Here is a 17,547-nt window from a genome sequence, read left to right as displayed (position 1 = left end):
CTCTTTATATGCTTATGATGAATAGCTACATCAGAAGCTTGTACAGATTTAAATTTCAGTGTTTTTATATTTTCTAATTTAAGCTTTAAATTTTGCTTTTTATACTTAAGTCCTTGATCTCTCAGTAATTAAGGTTTGTTTATGTTGTGAGGTAGAAATCCATTTTTATTTTTGTTTTCTATTACGGAAGTGAGTTCATAACTCTCTTTCAGCTGGTCTACAATGTCAGCTTTATCATCTATGAGGTTTTTATATACACCTGACTGTCTATTCTGCTCCTCATCAGTTAAATATCCCTCGTCAGTCCCACAAAGTCTTAATTAGTGTAGCTTTATAATAAATCTTGATAGCTGCTAGGTTAATTCCCCCTGCTTGGTGGTGGTTTTTAAAGAGTAAGTAGTTGGCTGTTCTTGGACCTTTGCTCTTAAAGCTTATCCATTCCTAGAAGAAAAAAGCCCTAATAGATATTCTATTGAATCTACATATACAAGAAAAGTGGAGATACTAGGGATAAAAGAAACCTTTGTGTAATTTATTTGTAGGTAAGTTTGCATTTTCTGTGAAGAAATTAATGTTATCTGAAAAATAATAGTTTTATTTCTTTTCATTCTTACATACCTTTTATTTCTTCCCCTACTTAACTAATTAAATTCATCTTTATAATGTTGAGAAGAAGTTATGATAACAAATATTTTTACCTTATTCCTAATTTTAGAGAGGTTTTTTTTGTTTTTTGTTTTTTGTTTTTTTTTTTAATGTTTCAGTATCAGCTGGAAGGTAATTGAAGCTTTTCAGCTCACTCACATGACTGGTAGTAGTTGATATGCTAACTGTCAGCTGGCACTCCTCTCTAGCCTGGTGGTCCATGAGTAATCTGGCTTCTTACCACGGGTTGGTTTTCTCCAAAGCATTCATTCTGAATGTACTAAGTGGAAACTACCCAGCCACTTCTGGCCTAGCCTTGGAAGTTATTCAACATCACTTCTGTTGCATTCTGTGGGTTATAAGTGAGTTCTGAAGTTGGTCCAGAATCAAGGGGAGGGGATGTAAATCCTCGCTTCTCAGTTGCTGGAATGTTGAGGATTTTGATAACATGTTTTAAAACCTACAAGCCTGGGATACAGAATTTCCATAAATGTTTTTCCATGTGTGTTTGAGAAGAATATATACTCTTTCAGTTACAGGATTCTGCATGTGTCTGTTAGTTAGAGCTTGTCAGCTCTGTATTTGAAATCTGTTTTCTCTTATTGCTTGCCTTGCTGATATGGTTTTTGTTGTTTATCTGATCAATTAATGGAGAAGTGATACTCTATTTCAAAGCTGTTGTTATTAGATGCATAGAAGTCTAGAACTTTTTATTTTGCTATTCAATTGAACCTTTTATCAATATGTGTCTCTAGAAGAATGCATTTTAAACCGAGGTCTCAAAAATTTTTAACATATTTTGTAATGTCTTCTGCTTTAAAAATCATTTTGTCTGATGTAACTGCCATCTTTTCTTATTATTAAATTTTTGCCTGGCATATCTTTGTTATTTTCTTTCAACATTTCTATGACCTCCCAATTTAAGTGTGTGTCTTTATAAGGAGGAAAAGGTAGGATTTTATAATTTACCTGGAGACTTTAGTCCCTTATATTTTTGCCTTTTCTAGTTTTCCCCTCCTTAATGGCTTGTTTTTTTCTTTTCTTTCCTCTCTCTCTCTCTCTCTCTTTTTTTTTTTTTTGCATTAAGACTTTATCTCCCGTTCCATTTTTATTCTCTACTAGTTGGAATATTTCTTTTCTTTTTTTTTTTTTGTTGGAATATTTCTATATTTGTCTTCTTATTGTGTACCCTGGAAGTTTTTCCTGTTTTTGTATTATTTTTTAAGATTTTATTTATTTATTTGACAGAGAGCACACATGCGGACAGAGGCAGAGGGAGAAGCAAGCTCCCCACTAAGTAGGGACCCCGATGCAGGGTTCAATCCCAGGACTCTGGGATCATGACCTGAGCTGAAGGCAGACATGTAACCGACTGAGCCAGCTGGGCACCCCTTTTTCCCACTTGCTTAACTTAAAGTCTAATATTGTTTGTTTAGTTTTAATGACTTTCTGATTAATATTGGCCCTTAGAATGCTTTGACTTCAGTCACTACTCTCCTGATTTATATGGTATTTTTGTCCAGTTTTAGTTACATCTTGTTTTTTAAAATCGCTCAGAGGTATAGTCATTGTTTATTTGTGTTTACATACATGTTTAAAATTCACTCATCTTTCTTGAATCTTAGACCTTTCTTCAAAAATCACCCCCTTTTCCTGAAGTATATATTGTACAAGTTAATTTAGTGAGAGCCTGTCACTGATAAATAGTTTTGGTATATCCAAAATGTCTGTTTCTCACTTGTTCTTGAAACCCTGGTTTGCTGGTATTAGAATCCTAGGTTGAGGGATCCCTGGGTGGCGCAGCGGTTTGGCGCCCTCCTCTGGCCCAGGGCGCGATCCCGGAGACCCGGGATCGAGTCCCACGTCGGGCTCCCGGTGCATGGAGCCTGCTTCTCCCTCTGCCTGTGTCTCTGCCTCTCTCTCTCTCTGTGACTATCATAAATAAATAAAAACTAAAAAAAAAAAAAAAAAAAAAAAAAAAGAATCCTAGGTTGACAGTTATTTGAAGATGATATTCTGCTGCTTCTGATTTCTGTCATTGCTGCATGCAGAGAGGTCTGCTGCCGGGCTAATTATTATTCCTTTACAGGCAGTTTGTCTTTTCTCTTTCTCTGCTTTTATGGTCTCTTCTTTGTCTTTAGTGAGTATAACTAATGTACCTGAGTGTGGAGTTGTTTTTGTTGTTTTGTTTTGTAAACTAATTTTGCATTCATTGAACTTCTTGAATCCTATGTCTTAAGTTCTATAAAATTCTCACTTGTTGCCTCTTTGAATATTGTGTCTTCCTCATTCTCTCTATTCTTTCTTTTGGGAATGCTTTTAAAAGTCTAATGGAGTTTCACATGTCTCTTAACCACTCATTTTCCATTTTTTTTGTCTTCCCATATTTCTGTACTGCATTGTGGTCATTTTTATCATATATACATTCTAAGTCACTGCTGTTCTTTTTTTTTTTTAATCTTTTTTTTAATTTTTTATTTATTTATGATAGTTACACACAGGGAGAGAGAGAGGCAGAGACACAGGCAGAGGGAGAAGCAGACTCCATGCACCGGGAGCCGGACGTGGGACTCGATCCTGGGTCTCCAGGATCGCGCCCTGGGCCAAAGGCAGGCGCCAAACCGCTGCGCCACCCAGGGATCCCAGTCACTGCTGTTCTTTTGAGCTCTGTCTCATCTGCCAAGTAACCCATCCACTGAGTTTTTAATCTTATGTATAATTTTTTTTTTATTTCTAGTTGTTCCGTTTGGTTCTTTTGCATATCTGCTTGGTCAGTTTTGATAGACTCCTAAAAGAATATTCCATATTTTCAATTGTGTCATTTATCTTTTTATGCACATGTAACACATTTATTGTATTCTCTTTATCCAGTAATTCTAGTATCTGCAGTCTTTGCAGATCTAATTCTATTGTTTGCTTCTGCTGTCTCTCACTCATGGGACTTGTTTAGCAATTTGTGGTTGGGAACTCATTTTCCTTGGAACATACTCGTGGAAAATTTTTGAGACCTGGATTTAAAATGCATTCTTCTAGAGACTCTTTGCATTTGCTTTTGCTAAGTGTTTGAAGGCCCTAAGCCTGAGACACTTTAAATTTCTGATTTGGAGTTTTTCAGGCCAGACAGTTCATATAAATTTAGTCCCCAAACCAGCTTTAATGTAGGCCTGTGATGACAGATTCTCAGGGAAGAATTTGGGGGGTTTCTCTTCCTTTGCATTCAGGTAAGGATGAGATAGCCATGTCTCTCTTTAATCATCTTCTTTCTTGGGCACCTGGCTGGCTCAGTTGGTTAAGCATCTGCCTTTGGCTCAGGTCATGATCCCAGGGTCCTGGGATTGAGTCCCCCATTGGGCTCCCTGCTCCGTGGGGGGCCAGCTTCTGCCTCTCCCTCTGCCTGCTGCTCCCTCTGCTTGTGTTCTCTCTCTTGTCAAATAAATAAATAAAATCTTAAAATAAATAAAATCTTTTTTAAAAATCATCCTCTTTCTCAACAGGACAGGAGCATTTTTTTCTACTTTGCACAATGATAGCTATCCTTCTAAAGGTCTGGCTTTGTCTCCTGTGACCTACACCTGTTGTTCATTGAAGCCTGGGCCTTTGGCAAATGCCAGCTCCTGCATACTCACTTAGGTCCTTGGATTCCTGCTTTCTCATTATTTCTGGTCTCAGAAATTTTCTCACTTCCCTCCCACTTCAGAATTAAATTTTTAAAGATGTTTTAAAGAAAAATACATGGTCTGGCAATTTTAGGAGTGCTACACTGGGAGGAATTTCTTTGAACATCAGGTTTGCCATGTGTTGCTTTGAGTTAGGTGTTAAGCAGTGAAGTGGATTATGCTTCATTATACAGTTGTTTTATGACTTTTACTCAGAGCTCCTTTTCTAAAGAATTGGAGCATTAAATCTAATCAGTTGAAATTAGATTGCCATTCAACCTAATGGGCACCATTTCAAATGGATTCCTGTCTCAGAAACAGAATGACATTGTATTTTTATATCACACTTTAAGAATATTGCAAATAATAATGAAATCCTACTTAAGAGTTCATGGTGATTACTATTCAAACTGTCCTAACCTCTTTCAAAATACAAATTCACATTTTATTCACAGATAGATTTAGAGTTTAGAAATGTCAAGATTAAGATAATTCTGTGTCCTTTTTAATCTTTAGAGGCATCTCTGAAGTGAGAATGAAGTGTTATCTGCCACTTGCTATAATTCCTAATTTGCCCCTTTTTAATTTTCCTGAAAATCTGCACTTAATAAGTTACAGCTTTTTTTTTTTTTTTTTTACTCTTTATTGCTGAGGGAAAATATATTCCATATTAAAGCAAACAAGAATAGTTTAGAGTCCAACTTATTTTTTCATTTGTTGTAGTCCTCTGGGATAGAAACCAAACATTTTGAGTGGATTAATCAAGGATACATTATGTTGTGTGCTTATTTTCCCCCAGTTGATAAGCGCAGTGTGTGGGTATGTGTGTACTTGTACACAATGTCATTGGTTAGAAGTATTTTTTAGGTGTACTTAGTGTAGCAGATGCTTCCAGTTATAGACTGTATTCAGTTTATACATGCCTGAAAACCATGTATCTTTATTATTTTAGGGTAATACTGAACAACCTGTCCAAACTAGCAAGATTGGACTTGGAAGGAGAGAATATCAGAGTTTACAACATCGCCATCATTCTCAGCGATCTAAGTGCCGTCCACCTAAGGGCATGTACTTAACCCAGGAAGATGTGGTAGCTGTGTCCTGTAGTCCCAATGCAGCCAACACCATCCTGCGGCAACTGGACATGGAGCTGATCTCTTTAAAACGTCAGGTATTCTATAAAAATCATATTTTTAATGATTCTGTCTATTCTGTTTATCCACTTTTAAAACCTTAGTAAACGAGTTTTTTTTTTAAGTGTTTTTTAAAAAATTATTTATTTATTTATTCATGAGACACACACACACAGAGGCAGAGACACAGGCAAGAGGGAGAAGCAGGCTCCATCCAGGGAGCTGGACATGGACTCGATCGCAGGTCTCCAGGATCACACCCTGAGCTGAATGCGGCGCTAAACCGCCAAGCCACCTGGGCTGCCCAGTAAATGAGTTTTTTTACAGATTTTTCTCAGCCACCCACTTCTGTAAGCTTCATTCTTTAAAATTTACCTTGTTTCCAAATTCAGAGATTCCTTTGTCTATTCTAAATTTGAATCCCAGTATTGCTACCGATTAGCTCTATGATATTGGGAAATAATGGAATTTCTCTGATATTCAATTTTATATCTATGAAATTGAGGATAAAATAATCATCCTTCTCCTGCAGGTTGTTAGGAAGTGGTTGAGATGTTACTTGCAGATTGTTGAGCAGTGTGTGGCACATTTTGAGTGCTCAGGGAATAATGGCTGCTCTCTTCATCCTCATCATTATTGCCAATAGTAGCTGCTGTGGTATTATAAATATATCATCATAATAAACAGATTAATCATGGTTAAGAGTCAATATCTAGGGTCAGTGAACATAATTTTAACTCAAACTACATCATCTAGTTCCTGTATTACTTTGGGGGAGCTAGTTAACTCTTCTTAGCTTCCTCATCTTGAAGTATGGATAATAATATGCTTGGGAGGAATCAAACAGGGTAGTATATGAGAAGTGCTTACAACAGTGCCTAGCACACAGAAAATACTCATTAATGGTTGTTCTTGGTCTCTGGCCTTTCTTGGTCATCTTTTCCTCTCTCGGTTTCTTTTGTTTTTTCCTATCCCTTAGACCTAGCTACTCTTCTATGTCTGTACTTTCTTGATATGCATCAACCAGTTTTACATTATATGCAGTGACTTCTGTCTTTTTTTTTTAAAGATTTTATTTATTCATGAGAGACAGAGAGAGAGGCAGAGACACAGGCAGAGGGAGAAGCAGGCCTCACAGGGAGCCTGATGCAGGACTTGATCCCAGAACCCCGGGATCACGCCCTAAGCCAAAGATAAATGCTCAACTGTTGAGCCACCCGGGTGTCCTGTGACTTTTTCCTCTCAAGCTCTGTATTGCTGTATTTCTATCTCCCTGCTAGGCATCTCACTTAACCCCTGAAAGATTATTTTCCTCTGTTCCTTGTTGAAACATGAGAATCCTCTTTGATTTATCCCTTGCCATTATTACATCCCCCAGTACACACAAACCTAAGTGGTAACCTAGTTGTGTAAGGTTATCTGAGAAATTTTCTTTAAATCAGTCTCCTCATTTTTAATCCCATCACTACTACCTTTGTTCATTCAGCTCCTTATTTGACAATAACTCTGTCAAATAACCTCTTGTTTGACAATAACTGTCTTGTTGAGTCTCCTTGCTATCCACATTCGCTGCAGCTCCATGCCACACGTTGTTGTCCATGTTACCTTCTTAAAATATCAGTATTCATCTTGAAGTTCTTCGTTAAGTTCTGCTTGCCTTTAGCAGGTTACAGCAAGGATAGGCAGGAATTGATAAGAAGGCCATGCTAAGAAATTTAAAATTCATCATGAGTTAGGAAGTCACTGAAGGGTTTTAAAGAGAGATGTAGCATCATCTTATTTATATTTTTCAACTGTATCTTTTTGCATTTTTCATTTTGGTAGTTGCTCTAGGAATTACACTGTGCATCCTCAGCCTAGCATATCATGCTTGCTTAGGTATTACAATTTGTGTCCTTAAGAGTTAATATTATACCACTATATATAAAATGTAAGAATCTTGCAGCAGTATAGTGTGGGAGCAAGGTAGTTTTTCTCTATCCGAAACATTCAGATTTCTCTATTTCTTGACACTGGTTACTCACCCAAACTGCTCCTATATTTCTCTTTTATTCTCCAACAAACTTGCTTGCTTGCTTGCTTACTTGCTCTCTCTCTCTTTCTTTTTTCTTTCTTTTCTTTCTTTCTTTCTTTCTTTCTTTCAGATTTTATTTATTTGTTCATGAGAGACACAGAGACATGCCCTCAGCCAAAAGCAGACGCTCAACCACTGAGCCACCCAGGTGTCCCTTCAACAAACTTCTTGAATAAATATCTACCATATTAGCTTCCTCTGCTTTCTTACATTTCCAATCTAATTTCTGCCCCACACACCATCCCAATTCTACCCCTGGAAAAAACTATCATTAAGTTTATTAACAAATTGGCAGATTTCATGCCCTCTTCTTATTTCTCTTGAATCTCTTACTGCTCAGTAATAGTTGACATTGACAACCCTTCTTCCTTCTTGAAATTCCTTTCCTTTGACTTTTAGGACACCAGGCTCTCTAATATATGTAGTATGTTTTTGACTGAATGCTTGGCCTTTAGTTGAACAGTGAATGTGTGCACAACTCCCGTCTTTCAAACTACAGCACTCCTTCTTTTTAGAGAACTTATAAAACGCTTTGCCTGTAATATTTTTAAAAAGGGAACATATATTTGAAAAAAGGAGGGTGCTCAAGTGGTCTTGAAGTGGAGGTAGAGATGGCTGTGTCTTTCCAGGAGATGTGGTGTCTCTTGCTTGGTCTACTTCCTAGCTTCTTTTCTCCTGACTTTGCTTAATGGCCTGGGCACCCTGAGGTTCTGTCTCTACTGCCCTCACCACTGCAACCATGATCTTCTTAATGGACACCCAGAAAATTGGAATGGGATTAACAGAATATGGAGTGTCTTTCCTGTCCTTTGGAGTGATTTTCTTATTTGACAAAGCACTGCTGGCTATTGGAAATGTTTGATTTGTAGCTGGCTTGGCTTTTGTAATTGGTTTACAAAGAACATTCAGATTCTTCTTCCAGAAACCTAAAATGAAAGTTACAGGGTTTTTCTTGGGTGGTGTATTTGTAGTCCTTGTTGGTTGGCCTTTGATACGCATAATCTTTGAAATTTATGGATTCTTTATTATGTTTAAGGGCTTCTTTTTATATGGTCATTGGTGTTATAGGAAGAGTCCCAGTCTTTGGGTTCTTCTTGAAGCTATTTGGAATTAGATCATTTGTAGATAAAGTTGGAGAAAGCAACATTATGGTAGAAAGACAAGTGAATTGGAGACTCATTTAAAATACTGTATTATTTTTAAAAGTCCATTGAAGACTATTCAGCACAAAATTAAATGACATGGAATAGTTTGTAATTTTGTTTACAGAATTTTAAAATGTAGAGCCTACCAAGTAGCAATAGCAGTTAGCCAGCAGTGAGAACAGTCTTCTAATCAAGTAATCTAAGAAGTCAGTGAGCAAACTGAAGGAGCGAAATCTGTGTTACAATACACATTGAAACTCTTGAAGGCGATTTTTAATTGCTTTTCTGCAGTGTGGGAAAACTGTGGTTGTCTGTTTCTCCTCTTTTTTCTCTTAAAGATGCAGGAGCATCTGTAGGCATTTGCTTTTTAGAAATATCCACTAGAATGGCAAAAATATTTCCATTTGCATTGTCTCTGAAAGTGATACATGAGTTAGATTGGATTATGTTATTTTAATGCATTAAAACCAAGGAAAACCCAGTGTTGATGTATGAATGACTTTTTTTTTTTTTGAAACATAGGGTTAAAATTTTTTTAATTGCTCAGTCTAATTAAATAACATGGGAATAAAATGTGCCCAGGCATCTGTAGTCTTACTTTATCCTTTACACTACTACCTTACTTATAGCCTATTTTTATTATAAAGGATCTTCTTTAAAGCTTTAAACTCCTTTCTTGGTTAGTCATTTGATGTGTGACATAGTAAAAGTTCTCACTCTTGGGTTTACAAATTCTACTACTTTTATATCCCAGACACATTTCATAGACAGTGTCCAAACTGACTTCTCCTATACCCACTCTAGTTATCTGTTCTTCCTTTGCACTCTCTGTTGCAGTGATTGGCACCACATACACTCAGTTACTCAACCAGTGGTGAGAGTTATCCATGATTCCTCCTTCTCCCTAATTCTGCCCATCAAGTGTTTACAAACACATCTTAATTTTGCTTCCATGTTATTTCTTTTATATGTCTGTATGCCACCACCATGATTACTTCATTCCTACTGTTTTTAATTGAAGTCCTCATCTGGATTGTTAAATTAATTTTCATCTTTTTCATTCTATCCCATTTTCCAAATTACTAGTAGAATTATCATTCTAAAAGGCAAATAATGGTTATGTTGCTCCCTTGCTTAAAAATTCTTTAGGTTGAGGCACCTGGGTGGCTCAGTCAGTTAAGCATCTGACTCTTGATTTCAGCTCAGGTCATGATCTCAGGGTTGTGAGATTGAGGCCCACGTTAGTTCCGAGCTCAGCACCAAGTCTACTTGTCCCTCTCCCTCTGCTCCTCCCTGCGTGCACACACACGTTTTCTCTCTCTCTACCCCCCTCTCTCAAATAAATAAATAAATAAATAAATAAATAAATAAATAAATAAAATCTTTTTTTAAAAAAATGTCTTTAGGCAGAATTCAAATTCTCTACTCCATGGGTACTTGGATGGCTCAGTTGGTTAAGTGTCTGCCTTCCTCTCAGGTCATCCCAGGGTGGGTCCTGGGATCAAGCCCTGCATTGGGTTTCCTGTTCACTGAGAAGCCTGCTTCTTCCTCTCTCTGCCAAATAAAGAAATAAAATATTTAAAAAAAAAATTTTTTTTTAATGAACAAAACAAAATTCTCTGTTCTGGCCCAGCCTAACTGCTTTCCTATCTTCCTACATGCTGTTCTGTCTGGAAAGGCATTTCCTGCCCCAACCATGCCTACCTGCTTAGTTCTTGTTAATCCTTTATTTTTATCTTTAAAGATTTCATTTATTTATTCATGAGAGATATATAGAGAGAGGCAGAGACATAGGCAGAGGGAGCAGGCTCCTGATGCAGGACTTGATCCCAGGACCCCAGGATCACAACCTCAGCCAAAGGCAGATGCTCAACCACTGAGCCACCCAGGTGCCCCCTTGTTAATCCTTTAAAACTAAATTTAGGTGTCATCTCCTTTGGAAAACTGACCCTGTTTTCTCCAATACCCATGCCTGCTAACCTATGAATACTAGACACATGCTCTCTTCTTCTCTCTCTTCCTCTAAGTATAAGTTAGGTGTTTCAGCATTTATCCTTTATATTTCTTTATTTCCGCATTAATTTATGAAATCCTTAAAGACTGAGAATTTACATTTTACCTTTGTATGGCTGACTAACTAACCACATTTGAACCAATGTAGATTTTTACATTTTAGCTGTGTTAAAATCTCTGAGGAAAAAATTTCACAAATCTCTTTATAAGTATTTGATTGTTCATACTGAAAAAAAAAAAGGCAAACCAAGAAAAAGTAAACAAATGAACAAATAAAAATCATACCCCTTAATATTCTAGGTAAAGATTAATAATATTGCTAGTTGAATAGTAGTTAAAAACTTGGCATGGGTGCTCGCTTCAACAGCACATATACTAAAAACTTGGCATAGTTCAGATTCAGGTTCTTCCTCCAGTATCTGTAGCCTAGGGAAAGTTTCTTGACTTCTCTGTGCCCTGCCTTCTACATCTGTAAAATGGTTACAGTAAAAGTAGCGTCAGTTCTGCTATAATGCTTATTTTGAAAACATGAATTTGTTCCAACACGACTGATATATTAGGGAGCAATTTGAGTATAATGTGAATTTTGCATTTGCTTATATTTGATTTTTGTCAGTGAAAAATCGCACCTAGCTGAATACATGTCCAAACACTTCAGTTGTGTACCAGCTCCCTCAATTCATTGTATGTTACGAACCATACACATTCATATCTGGTGTTAAAATTTTTCATCCGATTTCAAATAACCCTCCTTCTACCACCTCCCAGTAACTCACAAGCTGCAAATATTTGACCCTTCTATAAGCAACCTCAGATCTTTTCCAAGGTAAAGTACCATCTTTATTGTAGCATTTGTAAATTTCTTTATTATTTAGAGTGCATAAATCTGCTATCATTTTTATGAGGTTCCTATCTTGTTTTATGTGTCATTGACAATGTTTTCCAGTGTTGGGTCCCAGAATCTGTTTCCCTATAAGTTGTACAATTTTGCCTAGTAGGGTGATTTTGGAGAATGCATATGTCAGGTTATAGCAGAACTGATTATACTTAATTCACAAAATAGTTGTGAGAATTATTATATGTGAAGCACCAACAATGATGCTTAACCTAATAAACACCTAATATTATCCATTCTCATCATTATTATTTTTATTGGAATAATCATTTTTATCAAAACATTATGGTAATGAGAAATATTGATGGAATGTAATTCCTCTATATACCATTTGTCTTAAGAGACATTGTTAAAAGATACTCAGATACTATGATTTGTAGACTGTTTATTAGCCTATTAGAGACATATTAGTTTTATATATAATTAGTTGATTGGTTAGTGGATATATAGTAGTTGATGTGGATATTAGTTGAATGGCCTCAAGTGTGATAAAATGTAGTGTCTGTCCTCCTGAAATTTAAGATTTTGGTATATATCTCATATCCTTTTCATTTATTGAGTAATCATACATTTACCTAAGTATGTGATCTGATTTATTTTGTTAAAGGTTCAGAATGCTAAGCAAGTAAACAGTGCACTTAAACAGAAAATGGAAGGTGGAATTGAAGAATTCAAACCTCCTGAGGTATGTTATTGAAGAATATATGTGACTAAGTATGTGAAATCTTATTCTCTGAACTAGTATTTACTATTTTGGTCCCATGTGGTGCTAATACTTTGAAGATGCATAGTGTGGGTGATTTGTCATGTCTCTATTTTCTTATTTAGACTTTTGAGACTTGGCTAATGATTTAAGTGAAGTCATTTCTTTCCTACCCATAGCAATTCATATCAAGCAAAGTAAGTAGGGAAAAATAGCTATACAGGTAGGCCCAGGGCACATGAAAATAGAAAGTAATTGAAGAGCAAACCAGTACATTTCTGGGTCTGCAGCAATGTTTGCTCAAAGCCTTTTCCTAACTGTGTGAATTGGTAACACAACAAGAAAAAAAACACAAGAAAAGGAGCTTACTTAGCAATTTTAATAATTTTTTATTTTAATATACTTGTCTTTTGTGACTCACATTTTCAACTAGGATTTTAGTATGTGAGTTAATTAATAACATTCTTGTACTACTTGAAAATGTGAAGTTGAAAAACAAGATGTAGATTAACTTTTCTCAAGTCTTTCTCCTGTTTCCTCTGAAACGTAATATATATTTGATATGTGTGATAATTATAGGAATACTTAAATGCCCATAAAGTCCAATCAAGTCTTTTAATAGAAACCTCTATTATAAATCTTTTCTCTTATTTCTCTTTTTTTTTTTTTTTAAAGACTCCTCTTCTGTGCTTCATATCCTGGACTGGCCTTTCTATGTATTTAATAATCAAATAATCTTATTTGGTCCTAATGGGATGCCCCCTGTCCCCCCCCCACCACCATCACAAGTTGCCTGAAATATCTAAAAATGAAATATGTGTGAGGGGCTTGAGGGGAGGGCAGAAGTGTAGGGGAGAGTACTTCAGAACAAATGCACCATATTTTGTCTCACTCATTAGAATCAGAAAGGAATAATCATTAGGAATAAGACTGTTCTTGTTTTTTTGTTTTGTTTTAAATGGTCTCTTTCAATAAGGTTAGGTGATGGGAAAGAATGAAATATACATAGACTAATGTGACATCTCATTTCAAACCCACAGGTAAATAAACTGACAAACATTCTAGTGACATTTCCACTTATTTAAAGATAGTGATACAAAGAATACTACTTTATAGTATTGTAACAAAAATTATCTTAAGTTTTATATTGAAATTATTTTAATTTCATATTTATGCATTAAAATGCATAAAAGCCAAAAGCTTTAAGTGTCTGTAATTTTATAACTTAAAAACTAAACTTAATAAATTACAGTAGATATTAAAAATAGGGGAATACTATAAAGAACTTTATGTCAATAAGTTCAAATTTTTAAAGAAAACTTAGAAATTCACAGGAAAATATATCTTACCAAAATTGTCTTAAAAAGAAAGAAAACCGAGATCCCTGGGTGGCGCAGCAGTTTAGCGCCTGCCTTTGGCCCAGGGCGCGATTCTGGAGACCCGGGATCGAATCCCACGTCGGGCTCCCGGTGCATGGAGCCTGCTTCTCCCTCTGCCTGTCTCTGTCTCTGTCTCTCTCTCTCTCTCTCTCTCTCTCTCTCTGTGACTATCATAAATAAATTTTAAAAAAAATTAAAAGAAAGAAAGAAAGAAAACCTGATAGGTTTATTGTCATTAAATAAAATGAAGGAACAGTTAGCAGTTTTTCATAAGAAAATGCCAGGTCCAGACAGTTTTACAGAAAAAGCCTACCAAGTTTTCAAGAAAATGATGATTCTAACCTCAATTTTTTCAGAAAATTGAAGGATAGCCTCTCTCATTAGTATGAATAAAGTAAAACGTTAAAATGCAATAATAGCATTTATAACTTTATGCTATTTGATTTGATGCTCACATAAATCCCAAGAAGTAGATGAAGCAAATACTATTTTACATGACAAAACTGGGCCTCAGAAAGGGTAACTGGATTGATCATGTCACACATCTAGTCAATAGTGAAATTTTGGCTATATTTCACAATCTTAGACTGTAGTTGGAGTCCTAGATTTGTATCATTCTCCCTCTTGCCTTTGAACATTTTCGTTTTTTTGTTTTTTTTAAAGATTTTATTTATTTATTCATGAGACACACAGAGAGAGGGGGGCAGAGACACAGGCAGAGGGAAGAGCAGGCTCCATGCAGGGAGCCCCATGTGGGACTCAATCCCCGGACTCTAGGATCCTGCCCTGAGGCAAATGCAGACGCTTAACTGCTGAGCCACCCAGGCGTCCCAAAAGTTTTCATTTAATAGCAAAACTATATATTGACTCTCACCTTTGAAGGCAGTTTTGAGGTTAGAGGTTATCAGACATTTATTACATCTTTTGGGTTTTTGTAAAAATAATGATCAAAACGAAACAACCAAAATCTTAAGACTCTACCATCCATAGAGTGAAGTTTGAATATTAATTTGAGGTTAATTTATTGAACTCATATAAATTGAAAATGTATGTAGGTTTTATTACCTAGAAAATGCTCAGGATGTATTTATATTTATCATATTATTTCTATTGCTTTGCAGGGAAGAACAATCTGAATAGATCTGTTTCAAAATACTAGATTAACAGTCATAGTAAAGACCTTGAAAAATCATGTAATGTATCCCCTTTTCTTTTGGTTAGGTAATAGAAATTCTGCCTTAATAGGTAATAAAAATTTCATTAACCATTAGAATAATAAGCTACTAAGTGATGTAACTCAACTGGAAATAAACATTTACTAAGATGCTTTACTTACTCATTTTGGTTGTATTTGTTATTTTCACTTAGGAAAAAATTTGGTGAAGAAAGTCTATTTCTTCCCATAAGTATTTATTAATCACTTATTTCATATAAGGCACTGTTTTAGGCACTGTGGAAAGTGTGTGTGGGTAAGAGAGGACAAATTTAAATGAGGAAGAGATGGATTTTTCTATCTAAAAGAAAAACAGTCTAGATGTTATAAGACAAACATTAAAGTTGTGTGATAGGTTTATAAGTAAAATGCTACAGGAAAATAAGTAGTTATTCTTACTAGGTTAATCGGGGAAGACTTTAAAGGGGATGTTTCAGCTGAGGTTTGAAGGATGAGTAGGAGTTTTGCACATACAAAATGGGCAGGCAGAGGGAGTAATAGGAACACTGGTTTGATGTTGAACAGTACATTCAAAATATGTATAAATCCAGTGGGGGAGAACACCAGTCAACGAGTATTCCCTGAGCACTTACCATGTGCTCACTGTGCCAATTACTATGGAGAATTTAGTGGAAGTGTAAAACCGTTTTCTCTCATGAAGCATATTGTCTACTTCGGAAAGCCAACTTGGATGCAGAGGACGAGTAAACGCGGTGTAGAGAGATGTTAACAGAATTGAGTTCAACCGGGGCTTCTTTATGATAGAGATCACTGGGTAAGGGCCAGGGTATAAAAGTCTGTGGGAGCTAAGAAGAGAAGTTTGCCTTTGAAATTAGGTCAAATGGGAAGACCTTGTAGTTTCTTTGATATAGAAAGGATGTAATGGGAATTTTTAACTTTTGGAAGGTTATCCTGGCAGTATTATACAGGCTAAGTTGGAAGTGTTACAGCTGTTGAAATACTAGGCATGTGAGTGATAAATGGTAAAAAGGGGTTTTGGGGTAAGGTCAGATATTAGTTGTAGGAGTGGACAGCAAATGATAAAGGCAAAGAACATTGCAAAATAGAAATTAATATATCTATTTGATAGTATGTAAGAATGTTGGGGGGAGTGGTAGCCTGTGGGCTTATGCTTTGATCTGTTTTGGTTGGAGGTAGGTATATGGGGAAAAGGAAATTAATGAATCCAGGAAGGAAGAAGCTAAAACAGGAGTGCTTTTTGAAGCTAGGCATTTTCCCACCTGTGGATGTTTTCATGCATAGGTGGGTGACATCCTTTCATTATGGATGTTGGATGAAATTTTCAGGATTGGATGGAAAGTTTAACATGGTGCCCTTTTCTGATTCTTTCAATTCAGAGATAGTATGAATCTACTCCTGACAAAAATGGGAAAGATGTGAAGACTAATTTAGCAGGGAAAGGATGCAGTAAAGAAACTGAATTCACAAAGGAAGTCATAGGTTGTTCTTGAAGGCTCTTTGGGGCTTTTCATATTTTTAGTTTTATAACTATTATATGTTGTATTATTTTAGTTGAGATTAATATTTTATTATTTTATAGACAACAGTATTTCAGGCTGCGGTTTGCTGTAGAAGAATGTTCTCAATGGTATTGCCTAGCTAACCATAACTACTACACAATTTTAGATTCCTAGATATATTTTAGTTGTCCTTTCTGTAAATTAAACAAATCTTTACCAAAGTTTAAAAGAGAATAGAAAAATCAGTAACTGGAAGGAATCTTATGTATTTAAAAAATTTTGACCCTGTTTCTTCTTCACTCTTCCCTTTCTTCCACTGCTTCTGTTTTGTCATACACAGATTCTATAATTCAATGCAATTTCAATCCTCTTCCCTACATTTTTCACTGAAGCTACTGCTTAAAGGCTAACACTGCTACTGATCAAAAATTCCACAGCTCTAATTCATTTCTCTTGCCTTCTTCTGAACCTTGACAGAGATGACAATCTCTCTCTTCCTTTAACTTTTGAGAGGTGATGTTGCCTTTTGTAATTATGTTCCTTTCTCAGAGTAATTTTCCTTTCTATACATAAATATAAACATTCTCCCAAGTTTTTCTCCTCAAAACTCACTTCTCTTCGGAAACATCATACAAACTCATCACTTCACTATATTAAAATTACGTCATATATACATTTAAATGACACAAACTCAACCACAGATATGAGTATGTCTAGTAATAGCAAGTAGAGGAGAGCTGGCAATCCTGCCTGAATTCCTTTTTATCAAGTGTCTCCCGTAGAGTCAGCAGTTAGGGGCTGGAACTCTGAATCCACTATATCTTTAGAAGGCTTTAGCTTCCTCATGCCTCCTGGGTAAGCAGTCTCCTTTTCTTGAAATTGTAGTATTTAAATATGTATTTATGTTTTTTTTTCATTCACTGCTACCCTAAATTTCAGTCAAAGGCTTCATCTTGGATTAACTGAAAAACTAGTGGTTCATTTCGGTGTTGGAGGAATACCTGGCCATGTGGACTTATTGAGAGATTATGTGCCTATCTCCATGACTACCTTTATAGGAACATTTCAATAGTAATTTGGAATTAGAAGCAAAAAAATCTTTTTTTTTTTAATTCATAGGTTGATTTTAGAATCTTACATCTGAATATGACTCCATTGTTTTCCCTCATAAACATTTTCCAGACCTTTAAAAGCTGTGTTTGCATAGATG

General features: G+C 35.8%; 1 protein-coding gene and 1 pseudogene across 4 annotated transcripts in view; both read left to right on the top strand.

Annotated features, from left to right (window-relative positions):
* Positions 1–17,547, top strand: part of RCOR3 (REST corepressor 3) — a 53,987-nt gene that overhangs the window by 21,956 nt on the left and 14,484 nt on the right. For all 4 annotated transcript variants that reach the window (XM_041759470.1, XM_041759453.1, XM_041759462.1 and 1 more), the window contains exons 8-9: positions 5,254–5,472; positions 12,169–12,246. In XM_041759470.1, coding sequence (XP_041615404.1) covers positions 5,254–5,472; positions 12,169–12,246 — 297 coding nt within the window. The remainder of the gene's footprint in view (positions 1–5,253; positions 5,473–12,168; positions 12,247–17,547) is intronic.
* On the top strand, positions 7,722–9,128 carry LOC121493544 (annotated as a pseudogene).

This window comes from Vulpes lagopus, chromosome 1 (genome assembly GCF_018345385.1).
Source record: "Vulpes lagopus strain Blue_001 chromosome 1, ASM1834538v1, whole genome shotgun sequence".
Lineage (NCBI taxonomy): Eukaryota > Metazoa > Chordata > Mammalia > Carnivora > Canidae > Vulpes > Vulpes lagopus.
Note: the sequence above shows the minus strand (reverse complement) of the source record. Positions and strands in the feature narration are given on the sequence as shown.